The sequence below is a fragment of the Oncorhynchus tshawytscha genome, linkage group LG10 (genome assembly GCF_018296145.1).
Source record: "Oncorhynchus tshawytscha isolate Ot180627B linkage group LG10, Otsh_v2.0, whole genome shotgun sequence".
NCBI lineage: Eukaryota > Metazoa > Chordata > Actinopteri > Salmoniformes > Salmonidae > Oncorhynchus > Oncorhynchus tshawytscha.
This window is the reverse complement of record NC_056438.1, coordinates 79102535-79118201: the sequence shown is the minus strand read 5'-3', so window position 1 is coordinate 79118201 and position 15667 is coordinate 79102535. Positions and strand designations below refer to the sequence as shown.

General features: G+C 43.6%; 1 protein-coding gene across 3 annotated transcripts in view; it reads left to right on the top strand.

The window, feature by feature from the left end:
* LOC112238181 (netrin-G1-like) overlaps positions 1-15667 on the top strand; it is a 150703-nt gene that overhangs the window by 42081 nt on the left and 92955 nt on the right. For all 3 annotated transcript variants that reach the window (XM_042329156.1, XM_042329155.1, XM_042329157.1), the window contains exon 2: positions 11544-12187. In XM_042329156.1, the coding sequence (XP_042185090.1) occupies positions 11544-12187 (644 nt within the window). The remainder of the gene's footprint in view (positions 1-11543; positions 12188-15667) is intronic.

The window sequence follows — 15667 nt, the reverse complement described above, 5'->3', positions numbered from 1 at the left end:
AAGCCTTGTTGGAACCCAGCTTGGTAGAATTACTCTGATGGAGATACAAACTGATAAGTACTGATCTCAGATCAGATAGCCTTGTTGGAACCCAGCTTGGTAGAATTACTCTGACGGAGATACAAACTGATAAGTACTGATCCCAGATCAGATAGCCTTGTTAGAACCCATCTTGGCAGAATTACTCTGAAGTTCAATAGCTAGATAAAGAAGGCTAACTTGCTAACATTGCCCATGACTGGAAGTAAGGCTAACGAGCAAGAATCTTATTATGGTATTTGCATTTTTCTGGTCTCGGTCCCCTTGTCCCCCGCCCGGTCTCGGTCTTGACTATGTCTCAGACACCTTGTCCCCCCATCTTGACGATGTCTCAGACCCCTTGTCCCCTGCCCGGTCTCGGTCTTGACTATGTCTCAGACACCTTGTCCCCCACCTTGACTATGTCTCAGACCCCTTGTCCCCCGTCTTGACTATGTCTCAGACACCTTGTCCCCCATCTTGACTATGTCTCAGACCCCTTGTCCCCCGCCTTGACTATGTCTCAGACCCCTTGTCCCCCACCTTGACTATGTCTCAGACCCCTTGTCCCCCATCTTGACTATGTCTCAGACCCCTTGTCCCCCATCTTGACTATGTCTCAGACACCTTGTCCCCCATCTTGACTATGTCTCAGACACCTTGTCCCCGCCTTGACTATGTCTCAGACCCCTTGTCCCCCGCCTTGACTATGTCTCAGATCTCTTGTCCCCCGCCTTGACTATGTCTCAGATCTCTTGTCCCCCACCTTGACTATGTCTCAGACTCCTTGTCCCCCGCCTTGACTATGTCTCAGATCTCTTGTCCCCCGCCTTGACTATGTCTCAGATCTCTTGTCCCCCGCCTTGACTATGTCTCAGATCTCTTGTCCCCCGCCTTGACTATGTCTCAGATCCCTTGTCCCCCACCTTGACTATGTCTCAGATCCCTTGTCCCCCATCTTGACTATGTCTCAGACCCCTTGTCCCCTGCCCGGTCTCGGTCTTGACTATGTCTCAGACACCTTGTCCCCCACCTTGACTATGTCTCAGACCCCTTGTCCCCCGTCTTGACTATGTCTCAGACCCCTTGTCCCCCACCTTGACTGTCTCAGATCTCTTGTCCCCCGCCTTGACTATGTCTCAGATCTCTTGTCCCCCGCCTTGACTATGTCTCAGATCCCTTGTCCCCCACCTTGACTATGTCTCAGATCCCTTGTCCCCCACCTTGACTATGTCTCAGATCCCTTGTCCCCCACCTTGACTATGTCTCAGATCCCTTGTCCCCCACCTTGACTATGTCTCAGACACCTTGTCCCCCACCTTGACTATGTCTCAGATCTCTTGTCCCCCGCCTTGACTATGTCTCAGATCTCTTGTCCCCCGCCTTGACTATGTCTCAGACCCCTTGTCCCCCGCCTTGACTATGTCTCAGACACCTTGTCCCCCCGTCTTGACTATGTCTCAGACCCCTTGTCCCCCGCCTTGACTATGTCTCAGACACCTTGTCCCCCGTCTTGACTATGTCTCAAACCCCTTGTCCCCTGTCTTGACTATGTCTCAGACCCCTTGTCCCCCACCCGGTTTCGGTCTTGACTATGTCTCAGACACCTTGTCCCCCACCCGGTTTCGGTCTTGACTATGTCTCAGACACCTTGTCCCCGGCCTTGACTAAGTCTTAGACACCTTGTCCCCCGGCCTTGACTAAGTCTTAGACACCTTGTCCCCCGTCTTGACTATGTCTCAGATCTCTTGTCCCCCGCCTTGACTATGTCTCAGATCCCTTGTCCCCCATCTTGACTATGTCTCAGACCCCTTGTCCCCTGCCCGGTCTCGGTCTTGACTATGTCTCAGACACCTTGTCCCCCACCTTGACTATGTCTCAGACCCCTTGTCCCCCGTCTTGACTATGTCTCAGACCCCTTGTCCCCCACCTTGACTATGTCTCAGACCCCTTGTCCCCGCCCGGTTTCGGTCTTGACTATGTCTCAGACACCTTGTCCCCTGTCTTGACTATGTCTCAGACACCTTGTCCCCCACCTTGACTATGTCTCAGACCCCTTGTCCCCCGCCCGGTTTCGGTCTTGACTATGTCTCAGACACCTTGTCCCCTGTCTTGACTATGTCTCAGACCCCTTGTCCCCCACCTTGACTATGTCTCAGACCCCTTGTCCCCCACCCGGTTTCGGTCTTGACTATGTCTCAGACACATTGTCCCCCACCCGGTTTCGGTCTTGACTATGTCTCAGACACCTTGTCCCCCGGCCTTGACTAAGTCTTAGACACCTTGTCCCCGGCCTTGACTAAGTCTTAGACACCTTGTCCCCCGTCTTGACTAAGTCTTAGACACCTTGTCCCCCATCTTGACTATGTCTCAGACACCTTGTCCCCCGCCTTGACTATGTCTCAGACACCTTGTCCCCGTCTTGACTATGTCTCAGACCCCTTGTGTCCCCCACCCGGTCTCGGTCTTGACTATGTCTCAGACACCTTGTCCCCCGCCCGGTCTCGGTCTTGACTATGTCTCAGACACCTTGTCCCCCGCCCGGTCTCGGTCTTGACTATGTCTCAGACACCTTGTCCCCCGCCCGGTCTCGGTCTTGACTATGTCTCAGACACCTTGTCCCCCGCCCAGTCTCGGTCTTGACTCTGTCTTTCCCCCTCCTGTCTTGGTCTTAAATAAGTCTCATTTTAGGTGGTCTCGAACACAATGCTGTATAACAGGTTGAATAAAGATTGAATTTGTTTTAAAATGCTTTGTGGGTCTGTGTAATCTGAGGAAAATATGTGTCTCTAATATGGTCATACCTTTTCTGCTCTGTCCTTCCTCCTCTCCCTAGGCAACACAATGACTGGGGTCTGGTTTCAATGGACTATTTTTCTTTATAAAATACAAAATAGCAAGACGAAGGTCAGAGAGGTACATGTTTAATGAGTGCATTTCGCATGTGACTAGTTTGCATCAACTACCTTAACTAAAAACTACTCTAAAGGTTGTGACGTTCTGGAATGTCTGCCTCGTGATTTGTTGGGAGAGTTTCAGACTATCCTCCCTCTCTCATTCTTAGCAGTGGCCAGCAGGAGAGGACAGAACAAAGAGAGCTCTTATAATTTTCCAATAGCCTCCTCCAGTGCCGAATCTGTATCTTATAGCGTTTGAGCCCTACGGTGTGTAGTGACCAGAGAGCTTATCGTTTTCCAATAGTCTCCTCCAGTGCCGAGTCTGTATCTTACAGCATTTGAGCCCAACGGTGTGTAGTGACCAGAGAGGGTTATCGATCTTCATAAGGTCATGTTTTGTTGTCAAATAACCACCATTGGAACCAGTGAGAGGTCCTGACCTTTGTATTAATACCTATCTATCCACTACTGCTGCATGTTCCTCCATATTAGGATGTTAAGGTTGATTTGTTATGATGGCCCTGTATCCACCCATGCAGAAAAACATCTATAGCAAGACGAGTGACAAGTCTGGATTGGGGAAGTGTTTCTCAGGTCTCCAGTCTACCTCCAGTGGCTAGATAATACAGAGCTATTATTGGTGATAAAGAGTCAACGGTATATCCTGCTCAGATGACTTGACTGATAACCTCCCTGAGGGGTAGAAGTCATCGTGAGCCAGTCCATAAGAAATACAATAATAATAGATGGAATCTCACAGCACTTCACAGTTTATTTTCCGTCTGTTTTTATTTATTTTGCTGTCACTGTGCCGTGGATCTCGGTTCGCTCGAGAGGGGAAATTGTTTTTTTTTTCATTAGCCATGGACAGTTTGGGTATTTCATTGTGTCTTTGAATAAGGCTTCAGGGAAGCACACACGCACATACACTTATGTCTCTGAAGAGCACTCATCCCAGTGTCTGGCCATGACATCAAATGAGATACAAATACAAGAGGACATTCACTCTCTCATCATGAAAGCTCTCTCTATTCAATTCAATTCAAGGGTCTTTATTTGCATGGAAAACATAGAGTATGTTGACATTTCCAAAGCAAATGGAACAAAAGGGAAATAAATACTGCAATATTTCACCTAACGGAGATGGCAGTTTATCAATGTCTGATTTGTTTTCAAATTCTTTGTGGGTCTGTGTGATCTGTGGGAAATGTGTCTCTAATGTGGTCATACATTTTGCAGGAGGTTAGGAAGTGCAGCTCATAGCCTGTCTTCTCTTGAGAGCCAGGTCTGCCTATGGCGGCCTCTCTCAATAGCAAGGCTATGCTCACTGAGTCTGTACATAGTCAAGGGTTTTCTTCATTTAGGGTCTGTCACAGTGGTCAGGTCTGTGTACTCTCACTGTGTACTCTCTGTTTAGGGACAGAGAACATTGGAATTTGATCAGTTTTTTTTGGGGGGGGGGTTGATTCTTTCCAGTGTGTCAAATAGTTATCTTTTTGCTTTCTCATGATTTGGTTGTGTCCAAATCTGTTTCTGTCCTGGGGCTCTGTGTGGTCTATTTGTGTTTGTGAACAGAGCCCCAGAACCGGCTGGCTGAGGGGACTCTTCTCTAGGTTCATCTCTCTGTAGGTGAGGGCTTTGTGGTGGAATGTGTGGGCATCGCTTCCCTTTACGTGGCTGTAGATTGAACAGCTCTTTTCTGGATTTTGATCATTAGCGGGTATAGTCATAATTCTGTCGACATGCATTTTTGGGGATTTTCCATTTTACACATAGTATATTTCTTGCTTTATTACTTGCTGAGTCTCGATTGGGTGTTTTTCCTATTAAGTCCAATCCTGGACTTCCTGACGGGCTGCCCTCAAATGCTAGCAGTAGACAACAATTCATCCTCCACGCCGACCCTCAACACGGGGGGCCCCTCAGGGCTGCTTAGTCCGCTCCTGTACTACCTGTTTACCAAGACCCAAAAGTGTTCTCTATGCTACCGCATGGCAAGTGGTATCGAAGTCTGCAACCAACCCTGTACAGCTTCTAATCCCAAGCCATAAGACTGCTAAATAGCTCATCAAATGGCTCCACCTGCGTTTACCCTTTTTTGAACTAACTCTCTTGCACCGACTCTACCCACACACACACACACACACACACACACACACACACACCCGCAATAACATCTGACAAAAAAAAATGTGTATGTGACCAATATAATGTTATTTGATTTGACAGCTAACCTTGTGGGAACACACAATTCAGTCCCATTCAAAATTGTATTTTCCCTAAACCTAATCCGTACTCTTACCCTAACCTTATCCCTAACCCTAAACCGTCTTCTTACCCTAACCTTAACCCTAACCCCTAAACCTAACCCGTCCTCTTACCCTAACCCTAACCCCTAACCCCTAAACCTAACCCGTACTCTTACCCTAACCTTAACCCTAACCCCTAAACCTAACCCGTCTTCTTACCCTAACCCTAACCCCTAACCCCTAAACCTAACCCGTACTCTTACCCTAACCTTAACCCTAACCCCTAAACCTAACCCGTCTTCTTACCCTAACCTTGACCCTAACCCCTAACCCCTAAACCTAACCCGTACTCTTACCCTAACCCCTAACCCCTAAACCTAACCCGTACTCTTACCCTAACCTTAACCCCTAACCCCTAAACCTAACCCGTACTCTTACCCTAACCTTGACCCTAACCCGTACTCTTACCCTAACCTTAACCCTAACCCCTAAACCTAACCTGTACTCTTACCCTAACCTTAACCCTAACCCCTAAACCTAACCCGTACTCTTACCCTAACCTTAACCCTAACCTTGACCCTAACCCGTACTCTTACCCTAACCTTAACCCTAACCCCTAAACCTAAACCGTCTTCTTACCCTAACCTTAACCCTAACCCCTAAACCTAACCCGTACTCTTACCCTAACCTTAACCCTAACCCAAAACCTAACCCGTACTCTTACCCTAACCTTAACCCTAACCCCTAAACCTAACCCGTACTCTTACCCTAACCTTAACCCTAACCCCTAAACCTAACCCGTACTCTTACCCTAACCTTAACCCTAACCCCTAACCCCTAAACCGTCTTCTTACCCTAACCTTAACCCTAACCCCTAAACCTAACCCGTACTCTTACCCTAACCTTAACCCTAACCCCTAACCCCTAAACCGTCTTCTTACCCTAACCTTAACCCTAACCCCTAAACCTAACCCGTACTCTTACCCTAACCTTAACCCTAACCCCTAAACCTAACCTGTACTCTTACCCTAACCTTAACCCTAACCCAAAAACCTAACCATAATCCAAACCCTAACCCTCAACCGACAGTAATTCTAACCCTAATACTAAATTCTAACCCTAAACCCCTTAGAAATAGCATTTGACCTTGTGAGGACCAACAAAAATATTCCACAGTTGGTCAAATTTCTGGTCCCCACAAGACTAGTTAAACATGTCCACACACACACACACAATTACAACTGCTCCACATATGGTGTTGCTACAGCTCAGTCTATTATCTATCCTGTTGCCTAGTCACTACCTGTGCCTATGTGCAGATTGCTACCTCAACCTTGTACCCCTAAACATCGATTCAGTACTGGTACTTCCTGTATATAGCCATGTTATTACCTGTTACTCACTGTATATAGCCATGTTATTACCTGTTACTCCCTGTATATAGCCATGTTATTACCTGTTACTCCTGTATATAGCCATGTTATTACCTGGTACTCCTGTATATAGCCATGTTATTACCTGTTACTCCCTGTATATAGCCATGTTATTACCTGGTACTCCTGTATATAGCCATGTTATTACCTGTTACTCCTGTATATAGCCATGTTATTACCTGGTACTCCTGTATATAGCCATGTTATTACCTGTTACTCCTGTATATAGCCATGTTATTACCTGGTACTCCCTGTATATAGCCATGTTATTACCTGGTACTCCCTGTATATAGCCATGTTATTACCTGTTACTCCTGTATATAGCCATGTTATTACCTGGTACTCCTGTATATAGCCATGTTATTACCTGTTACTCCCTGTATATAGCCATGTTATTACCTGTTACTCCCTGTATATAGCCATGTTATTACCTGGTACTCCCTGTATATAGCCATGTTATTACCTGTTACTCCCTGTATATAGCCATGTTATTACCTGTTACTCCCTGTATATAGCCATGTTATTACCTGGTACTCCCTGTATATAGCCATGTTATTACCTGTTACTCCCTGTATATAGCCATGTTATTACCTGTTACTCCCTGTATATAGCCATGTTATTACCTGGTACTCCCTGTATATAGCCATGTTATTACCTGGTACTCCCTGTATATAGCCATGTTATTACCTGGTACTCCCTGTATATAGCCATGTTATTACCTGGTACTTCCTGTATATAGCCATGTTATTACCTGGTACTCACTGTATATGGCCATGTTATTACCTGGTACTCACTGTATATAGCCATGTTATTACCTGGTACTCACTGTATATAGCCATGTTATTACCTGGTACTCACTGTATATAGCCATGATATTACCTGGTACTTCCTGTATATAGCCATGATATTACCTGGTACTTCCTGTATATAGCCATGATATTACCTGGTAGTTCCTTTATATAGCCATGTTATTACCTGGTACTTCCTGTATATAGCCATGTTATTACCTGGTACTTCCTGTATATAGCCATGTTATTACCTGGTACTCACTGTATATAGCCATGTTATTACCTGGTACTCACTGTATATAGCCATGTTATTACCTGGTACTCACTGTATATAGCCATGTTATTACTTGGTACTCACTGTATATAGCCATGTTATTACCTGGTACTCACTGTATATAGCCATGTTATTACCTGGTACTCACTGTATATAGCCATGTTATTACCTGGTACTCACTGTATATAGCCATGTTATTACCTGGTACTCACTGTATATAGCCATGTTATTACCTGGTACTCACTGTATATAGCCATGTTATTACCTGGTACTCACTGTATATAGCCATGTTATTACCTGGTACTCACTGTATATAGCCATGTTATTACCTGGTACTCACTGTATATAGCCATGTTATTACCTGATACTCTGTATATAGCCATGCTATTACCTGATACTCTGTATATAGCCATGTTATTACCTGATACTCTGTATATAGCCATGTTATTACCTGGTACTCACTGTATATAGCCATATTATTACCTGGTACTCACTGTATATAGCCATGTTATTACCTGGCACTTCCTGTATATAGCCATGTTATTACCTGGCACTTCCTGTATATAGCCATGTTATTACCTGGTACTTCCTGTATATAGCCATGTTATTACCTGGTACTTCCTGTATATAGCCATGTTATTACCTGGTACTTCCTGTATATAGCCATGTTATTACCTGGTACTCACTGTATATAGCCATGTTATTACCTGGTACTCACTGTATATAGCCATGTTATTACTTGGTACTCACTGTATATAGCCATGTTATTACCTGGTACTCACTGTATATAGCCATGTTATTACCTGGTACTCACTGTATATAGCCATGTTATTACCTGGTACTCACTGTATATAGCCATGTTATTACCTGGTACTCACTGTATATAGCCATGTTATTACCTGGTACTCACTGTATATAGCCATGTTATTACCTGATACTCTGTATATAGCCATGCTATTACCTGATACTCTGTATATAGCCATGTTATTACCTGGTACTCACTGTATATAGCCATGTTATTACCTGGCACTTCCTGTATATAGCCATGTTATTACCTGGTACTTCCTGTATATAGCCATGTTATTACCTGGTACTTCCTGTATATAGCCATGTTATTACCTGGTACTCACTGTATATAGCCATGTTATTACCTGGTACTCACTGTATATAGCCATGTTATTACCTGGTACTCACTGTATATAGCCATGTTATTACCTGGTACTCTGTATATAGCCATGTTATTACCTGATACTCTGTATATAGCCATGCTATTACCTGATACTCTGTATATAGCCATGTTATTACCTGATACTCTGTATATAGCCATGTTATTACCTGGTACTCACTGTATATAGCCATATTATTACCTGGTACTCACTGTATATAGCCATGTTATTACCTGGCACTTCCTGTATATAGCCATGTTATTACCTGGCACTTCCTGTATATAGCCATGTTATTACCTGGTACTTCCTGTATATAGCCATGTTATTACCTGGTACTTCCTGTATATAGCCATGTTATTACCTGGTACTTCCTGTATATAGCCATGTTATTACCTGGTACTCACTGTATATAGTCATGTTATTACCTGGTACTCACTGTATATAGCCATGTTATTACTTGGTACTCACTGTATATAGCCATGTTATTACCTGGTACTCACTGTATATAGCCATGTTATTACCTGGTACTCACTGTATATAGCCATGTTATTACCTGGTACTCACTGTATATAGCCATGTTATTACCTGGTACTCACTGTATATAGCCATGTTATTACCTGGTACTCTGTATATAGCCATGTTATTACCTGATACTCTGTATATAGCCATGCTATTACCTGATACTCTGTATATAGCCATGTTATTACCTGGTACTCACTGTATATAGCCATATTATTACCTGGTACTCACTGTATATAGCCATATTATTACCTGGCACTCACTGTATATAGCCATGTTATTACCTGGCACTTCCTGTATATAGCCATGTTATTACCTGGTACTTCCTGTATATAGCCATGTTATTACCTGGTACTTCCTGTATATAGCCATGTTATTACCTGGTACTCACTGTATATAGCCATGTTATTACCTGGTACTCACTGTATATAGCCATGTTATTACCTGGTACTCACTGTATATAGCCATGTTATTACCTGGTACTCTGTATATAGCCATGTTATTACCTGATACTCTGTATATAGCCATGCTATTACCTGATACTCTGTATATAGCCATGTTATTACCTGGTACTCACTGTATATAGCCATATTATTACCTGGTACTCACTGTATATAGCCATGTTATTACCTGGCACTTCCTGTATATAGCCATGTTATTACCTGGTACTTCCTGTATATAGCCATGATATTACCTGATACTTCCTGTATATAGCCATGTTATTACCTGGTACTTCCTGTATATAGCCATGTTATTACCTGGTACTTCCTGTATATAGCCATGTTATTACCTGGTACTTCCTGTATATAGCCATGTTATTACCTGGTACTTCCTGTATATAGCCATGTTATTACCTGGTACTTCCTGTATATAGCCATGTTATTTGTTTACTTGTTATTGTGATTCATTATTTACTGTGTATTTATTTGTGTCAATATTTCTATTTCATTTTTTTTTTACATTTTTTTTTTTAACTTGGTCTTTTTATTGATTTGTATCTTTAACTCTGCATTGTTGGAAAAGGACCTGTCAGTAATCATTTCACTGTTAGTCTACACCTGCTGTTTTACGAAGCATGAATTTCAACATCAGATCAAGCAATTCCCTTTCAGTTAAACATGACGTCTGGTTTGAATGTGTTTTGGCTGTATCACAATCTCATGATCATACTGCTATTTCAAGTGCTAAGTACTTTGTACATTTTAAAATGGCCGACATTAGTACACTGAAATAAATACAGAGCTAACGAATGTTTTATATTGTATCAAAGTCTCATCTGTGGCTGGCCCCATTGTTTTGCAGAGGAGGTAGAGGTGAGAGATGAATGTCAATGTGAGTGTGTTTAATGCATTCTCATTCTCAAACACTCATACGCACACAAAGAACACACACACACAGAGTCGTGTTGAGTCTCGGTGGTGCAGGCAGTGCTGTGCAGATGAAGGCTCATGAAATATGTATGTTTCTCAGCTATGTGTTTCATAAGAGGTAGTCATTGAAGATTCCTCAACCCATCTATATTAGAGGAACAGCAGGAATACCCAACACAACAGTCAATGTGGTTGGTAGAGTAGATGAGACCGGAGGCATCCTGGGGAGAACAAGTGGTGGGGAATGCAGGAGTAGAGGATGGAAGGTGAAGAAGAGACTCCCTATGGAATTATGGACGGATTCATTATCTCTCTACTAGTAGTAGGGGACACTGTTAGTAGAGGAGAGGGGTGGTGAAATGACAGTGTACAGGGTGGATGGAAAAGACAGTGTACAGGGTGCATGGAAAAGACAGTGTACAGGGTGCATGGAAAAGACAGTGTACAGGGTGCATGGAAAAGACAGTGTACAGGATGCATGGAAAAGACAGTGTACAGGGTGCATGGAAAAGACAGTGTACAGGATGCATGGAAAAGACAGTGTACAGGGTGCATGGAAAAGACAGTGTACAGGATGCATGGAAAAGACAGTGTTCAGGATGCATGGTGTAATGACGAAGAGGGTTAGTCAATTGGAAGATTATTATGCCGTTGTTTCCCTCCCAGTTGTACTTCTAGTCAATAGTTATAATGCATTACGACGCAGTTACAATACATTGTGAGACTTGTCATAAGCAGAGTGGGCCCTTATGACGCCCTTATAATGTCTCATAATGATGCTGAATGAACCTGGTATTTCTTCAGTCTTTGACCTCTATTTCTCTCACAGGAAAACCCTTACATGTGCAACAACGAGTGTGACGCCTCCACAGATGAACTGGCCCACCCCCCGGAGCTCATGTTCGACTTCGAGGGACGCAACCCCACAACCTTCTGGCAATCCAGTTCATGGAATACGTTCCCCAAACCCCTGGAGGTCAACATCACGCTGTCCTGGAACAAAACTATCGAGCTGACGGACGACATCATCCTCACCTTCGAGTCTGGCCGCCCTGAGCAGATGCTTCTGGAGAAATCGTTAGACTACGGTAAAACCTGGACCCCTTACCAGTTCTACGCTACCGACTGCCTCGATGCCTTCACCATGGAGCCCAAGACGGTCAACGAGCTGACCCAGCGAACCCTCCTTGACATCATCTGCACCGAGGACTACTCCCGAGGCTACGTGTGGAAGTATGATAAAACCGTCCGTTTCGAGATCAAGGATCGGTTCGCGCTGTTCGCCGGACCGCGGCTGCACAACATGGCGTCGCTGTACGGTCAACTGGACACCACCAGGAACCTCCGGGACTTCTTCACGGTGACGGACCTGAGGATACGGCTGCTGAAACCGGCCACCGGGGCCACCATGGTAGATGAGAACAACCTGTCCCGATACTTCTACGCCATCTCTGATATCAAGGTGCAGGGCAGGTAAGAGAGACGGTTCCTTCCTTTTTATTAAAAAAGTTCCATTCCATTGAGTTCATAGATCTATTTTACTATAGAGAGACCTGTACCAACAAATGTTGTATTGTGTGCCGAAGTATTTGTGATTGCTTTACATGGATCTAGGAACAAAGTTAGTTTGTTTCATTGTATTTGGTTTGGCTGTGGTCAGGCTGCTCCAATCTACAGGTAATCTACAAAACAAACGAAACACCAAAATAAAGTTTCTTAGTAAGGCACTGAGCCGCCACGATCCACCAGAACAGCTTCAATGGCACCTTGGCAGAGATTCTAGGTATTTTATTAGGATCCCCATTAGCTGTTGCGAAGGTTGCAGCGACTCTTTCTGGGGTCCAACACAGAACATGACATAATATAGAACATTAATAGACAAGAACATTTCAAGGACAAAACTACATACATTTTAAAATGGCTCACATAGACTGCATAACAATACACACACAATATGGCCAAAAGTATGTGGACACCTTTTCAAATCAGTGGATTCAGCTATTTCAGCCACCCCGTTGCTGACAAGTGTATTAAATCGAGCACACAGACATGCAATCTCCATAGACAATCATTGGCAGTAGAATGGCCTTCACTGATGAGCTCAGTGACTGTCAATGGGTGCCACCTTTCCAACACGTCAGTTCATCAAATTTCTGCCCTGCTAGAGCTGCCACGGTCAACTGTAATTGCTGTTAATGGGAAGTGGAAACATCTAGAAGCAACAACAGCTCAGCCGAAGTGGTAGGCCACTCAAGCTCACAGAACAGGACCTCCAAGTTCTGAAGCATGTAACGCATAAAAACTCTCTGTCCTCGATTGTGACACACACTACCGAGTTCCAAACTGCCTCTTGAAGCAACTTCAGCACAATAAATGTTCGTTGAGAACTTCTTTAAAATTCGGTTGAGGAATAATGGTCTGGGGCTGTTTTTCATGGTTCAGGTTTGACCGCTTAGTTCCAGTGAAGGGAAATCTTGACACTACAGCATACAATGAAATTCTAGATGATTCTGTGCTTCCAATTTTTCGGCAACAGTTTGGGGAAGACCCTTTCCTGTTTCAGCATGACAATGCCCCCGTGCACAAAGCGAGGTCCATACAGAAATGGTTTGATGAGATCGGTGTGGAAGAACTTGACTGGCCTGCACAGAGCCCTGACCTCAACCCTATCAAGCACCTTTGGGATTCATTGGAACGCCGACTGCGAGCCAGGGCTTATCGCCCAACATCAGTGCCCGACCTCACTAATGCTCTTGTGGCTGAATGGAAGCAAGTCCCCACAGCAATGTTCCAACATCTAGTGGAAAAACTTCCCAGAAGAATGGAGGCTGTTATAGCAGCAAAGTGGGGACCAACTCCATATTAATGCCCATGATTTTGGAATGAGATGTTCGACAATCAGGTGTCCACATACTTTTGTGTATCTAAGTCAAATATGCAAGAGGCATTGTGCCGTGGTGTTCTCTTTTAACCAGGTTTGATGTTCCTTTGAGCAATATGGGATGGAAGGGAGTTTAGCCCTGTCTATGTAGGTTTTTTGGTGTTTTCTTTTAACCAGATTTGATATTAGATGGAAGGGAGTTTAATGCAATAATGGATCCATATAATACTTGACTGTTTCTTGAATTTGTTCTGTATTTGGGGACTGTGAAAGACCTCTGGTGACACGTCTGGTGGGGTGTGTGTGTGTGTGTGTCAAAGTTGTGTGTAAGTTGACTATGCAGACAATTTGGAACAAAGTTCTGCGGTATTAGTAAACATGTGATCCATACATGTGGATGATCTTGTTCCTGTAGTGTTTGTAAACACCCTGGACGTTTGATGAGTAACCTGAACCAGATTACTGGTTACAGTGAGAAGCCTCCTATTGAGCGGACAGCTTGATATTCAATATTCAGGTCCCCAATAAAGTAGACCTCTCGGTTTACATCACATACACTATTAAGCATTTCACACATATTATTTAGATATTGACTGTTAGCACTTGGTGGCCTATTTCAATGACAGCCTAGGGACAGTGGGGTTAACTGCCTTGTTCAGGGACAGAATGACAGATTTTTACCTTGTCAGCTCGGGGATTCAATCTTGAAACCTTTCGGTTACTAGTCCAATGCTCTAACCACTAGCCTACCTGCCGCCCCATATCTATACAGTACCAGTCAAAGGTTTGGACACACCTACTCATTCAAGGGTTTTTATTTTCTACATTGTATAATAATAGTAAAGACATCAAAACTACGAAATAACACATAACACATGGAATCATGTAGTAACCTTAAAAAGTGTTAAACAAATCATAATATATTTTATATTTCAGATTCTTCAAAGTAGCCTGGTGACAGCTTTGCACACTCTTGGTATTCTCTCAACCTGCTTCATGAAGTAGTCACCTGGAATGCATTTCAATTAACAGGTGTGCCTTGTTAAAAGTTCATTTGTGGAATTTCTTTCGTTCTTAATCCATTTGAGGCAATCAGTTGTGTTTGGGGTTAAAGCACGACAACAAAAATAAGAAAAAAAGAAATGTCTGTTATCTGGTATTAGCAAGTTATTGATTTCATTAACCTTATTTCTAAGGCTACATATATTAATATGGGCTATTTTCAGCCCTTTTCCTGAGTAGTTACTCAGCTACCTTGTTCTTGAACCTCAGGATCTTGACCACTATCGTCCTAGTCCTGTCACCTGTGCCAGTGGTGGGTTTTCCAGTCCTGTGGGCGTGCGCCACCTCAATCTTCCTGTGGTCCATCTTCAGTTTCTCTGAGATCATTTCCCTCACTTTGTCCTCAGACTCCGTCCAGGTCTCATGTGGAGATTCTGCAATTCCGTCCACAACGTTGTTCCGCCTTGATTGTCGCTCAAGGTAATCTGATTTCTTCGCCATTGTTATCATGGATTCACATACAGAACTGATGTCCTCTCTCAATGACCTAACAGATTTCTGTCATCTTGCCGTTTTCCTGTTTAAACTCATGGAGCTGAACCTGGGAGAACTGCAAACTGTTTTTCAGGTCCTGCACCTCTCAGGTCGTCAAATAATGTTTATTAGTTGACTCCACCATTATTTCAACATAACACTCGAAGCTATTTTCTTGTTGTTGTAACAAATGCGTGCAGAAATATTTTGGTTTGTTCTAAAGATCCTTCACCTGTGGTAGAGAGACACCACTGACCTCAATGATACTCCCACTGGCTTTGGTCTTTGTCATGGTAGCAACGTAAGCTATGCTGTAACTCCTCACAGTTCCAGACAGTGCAGGTTACAGGGAAGATGGAAACAGAATCAAACAGGGATCTAGACAGTCGCAAGCCCGGGGCAATCTGTTAAGGGCACAAGTACTACGTAACTATTTTTTGGGGTATCTGTACTTTACTATTTATATTTTTGCCAACTTTTAATTTCACTTCATTCCTAAATAAAATAATGTACTTTTTACTCCATACATTTTCCCT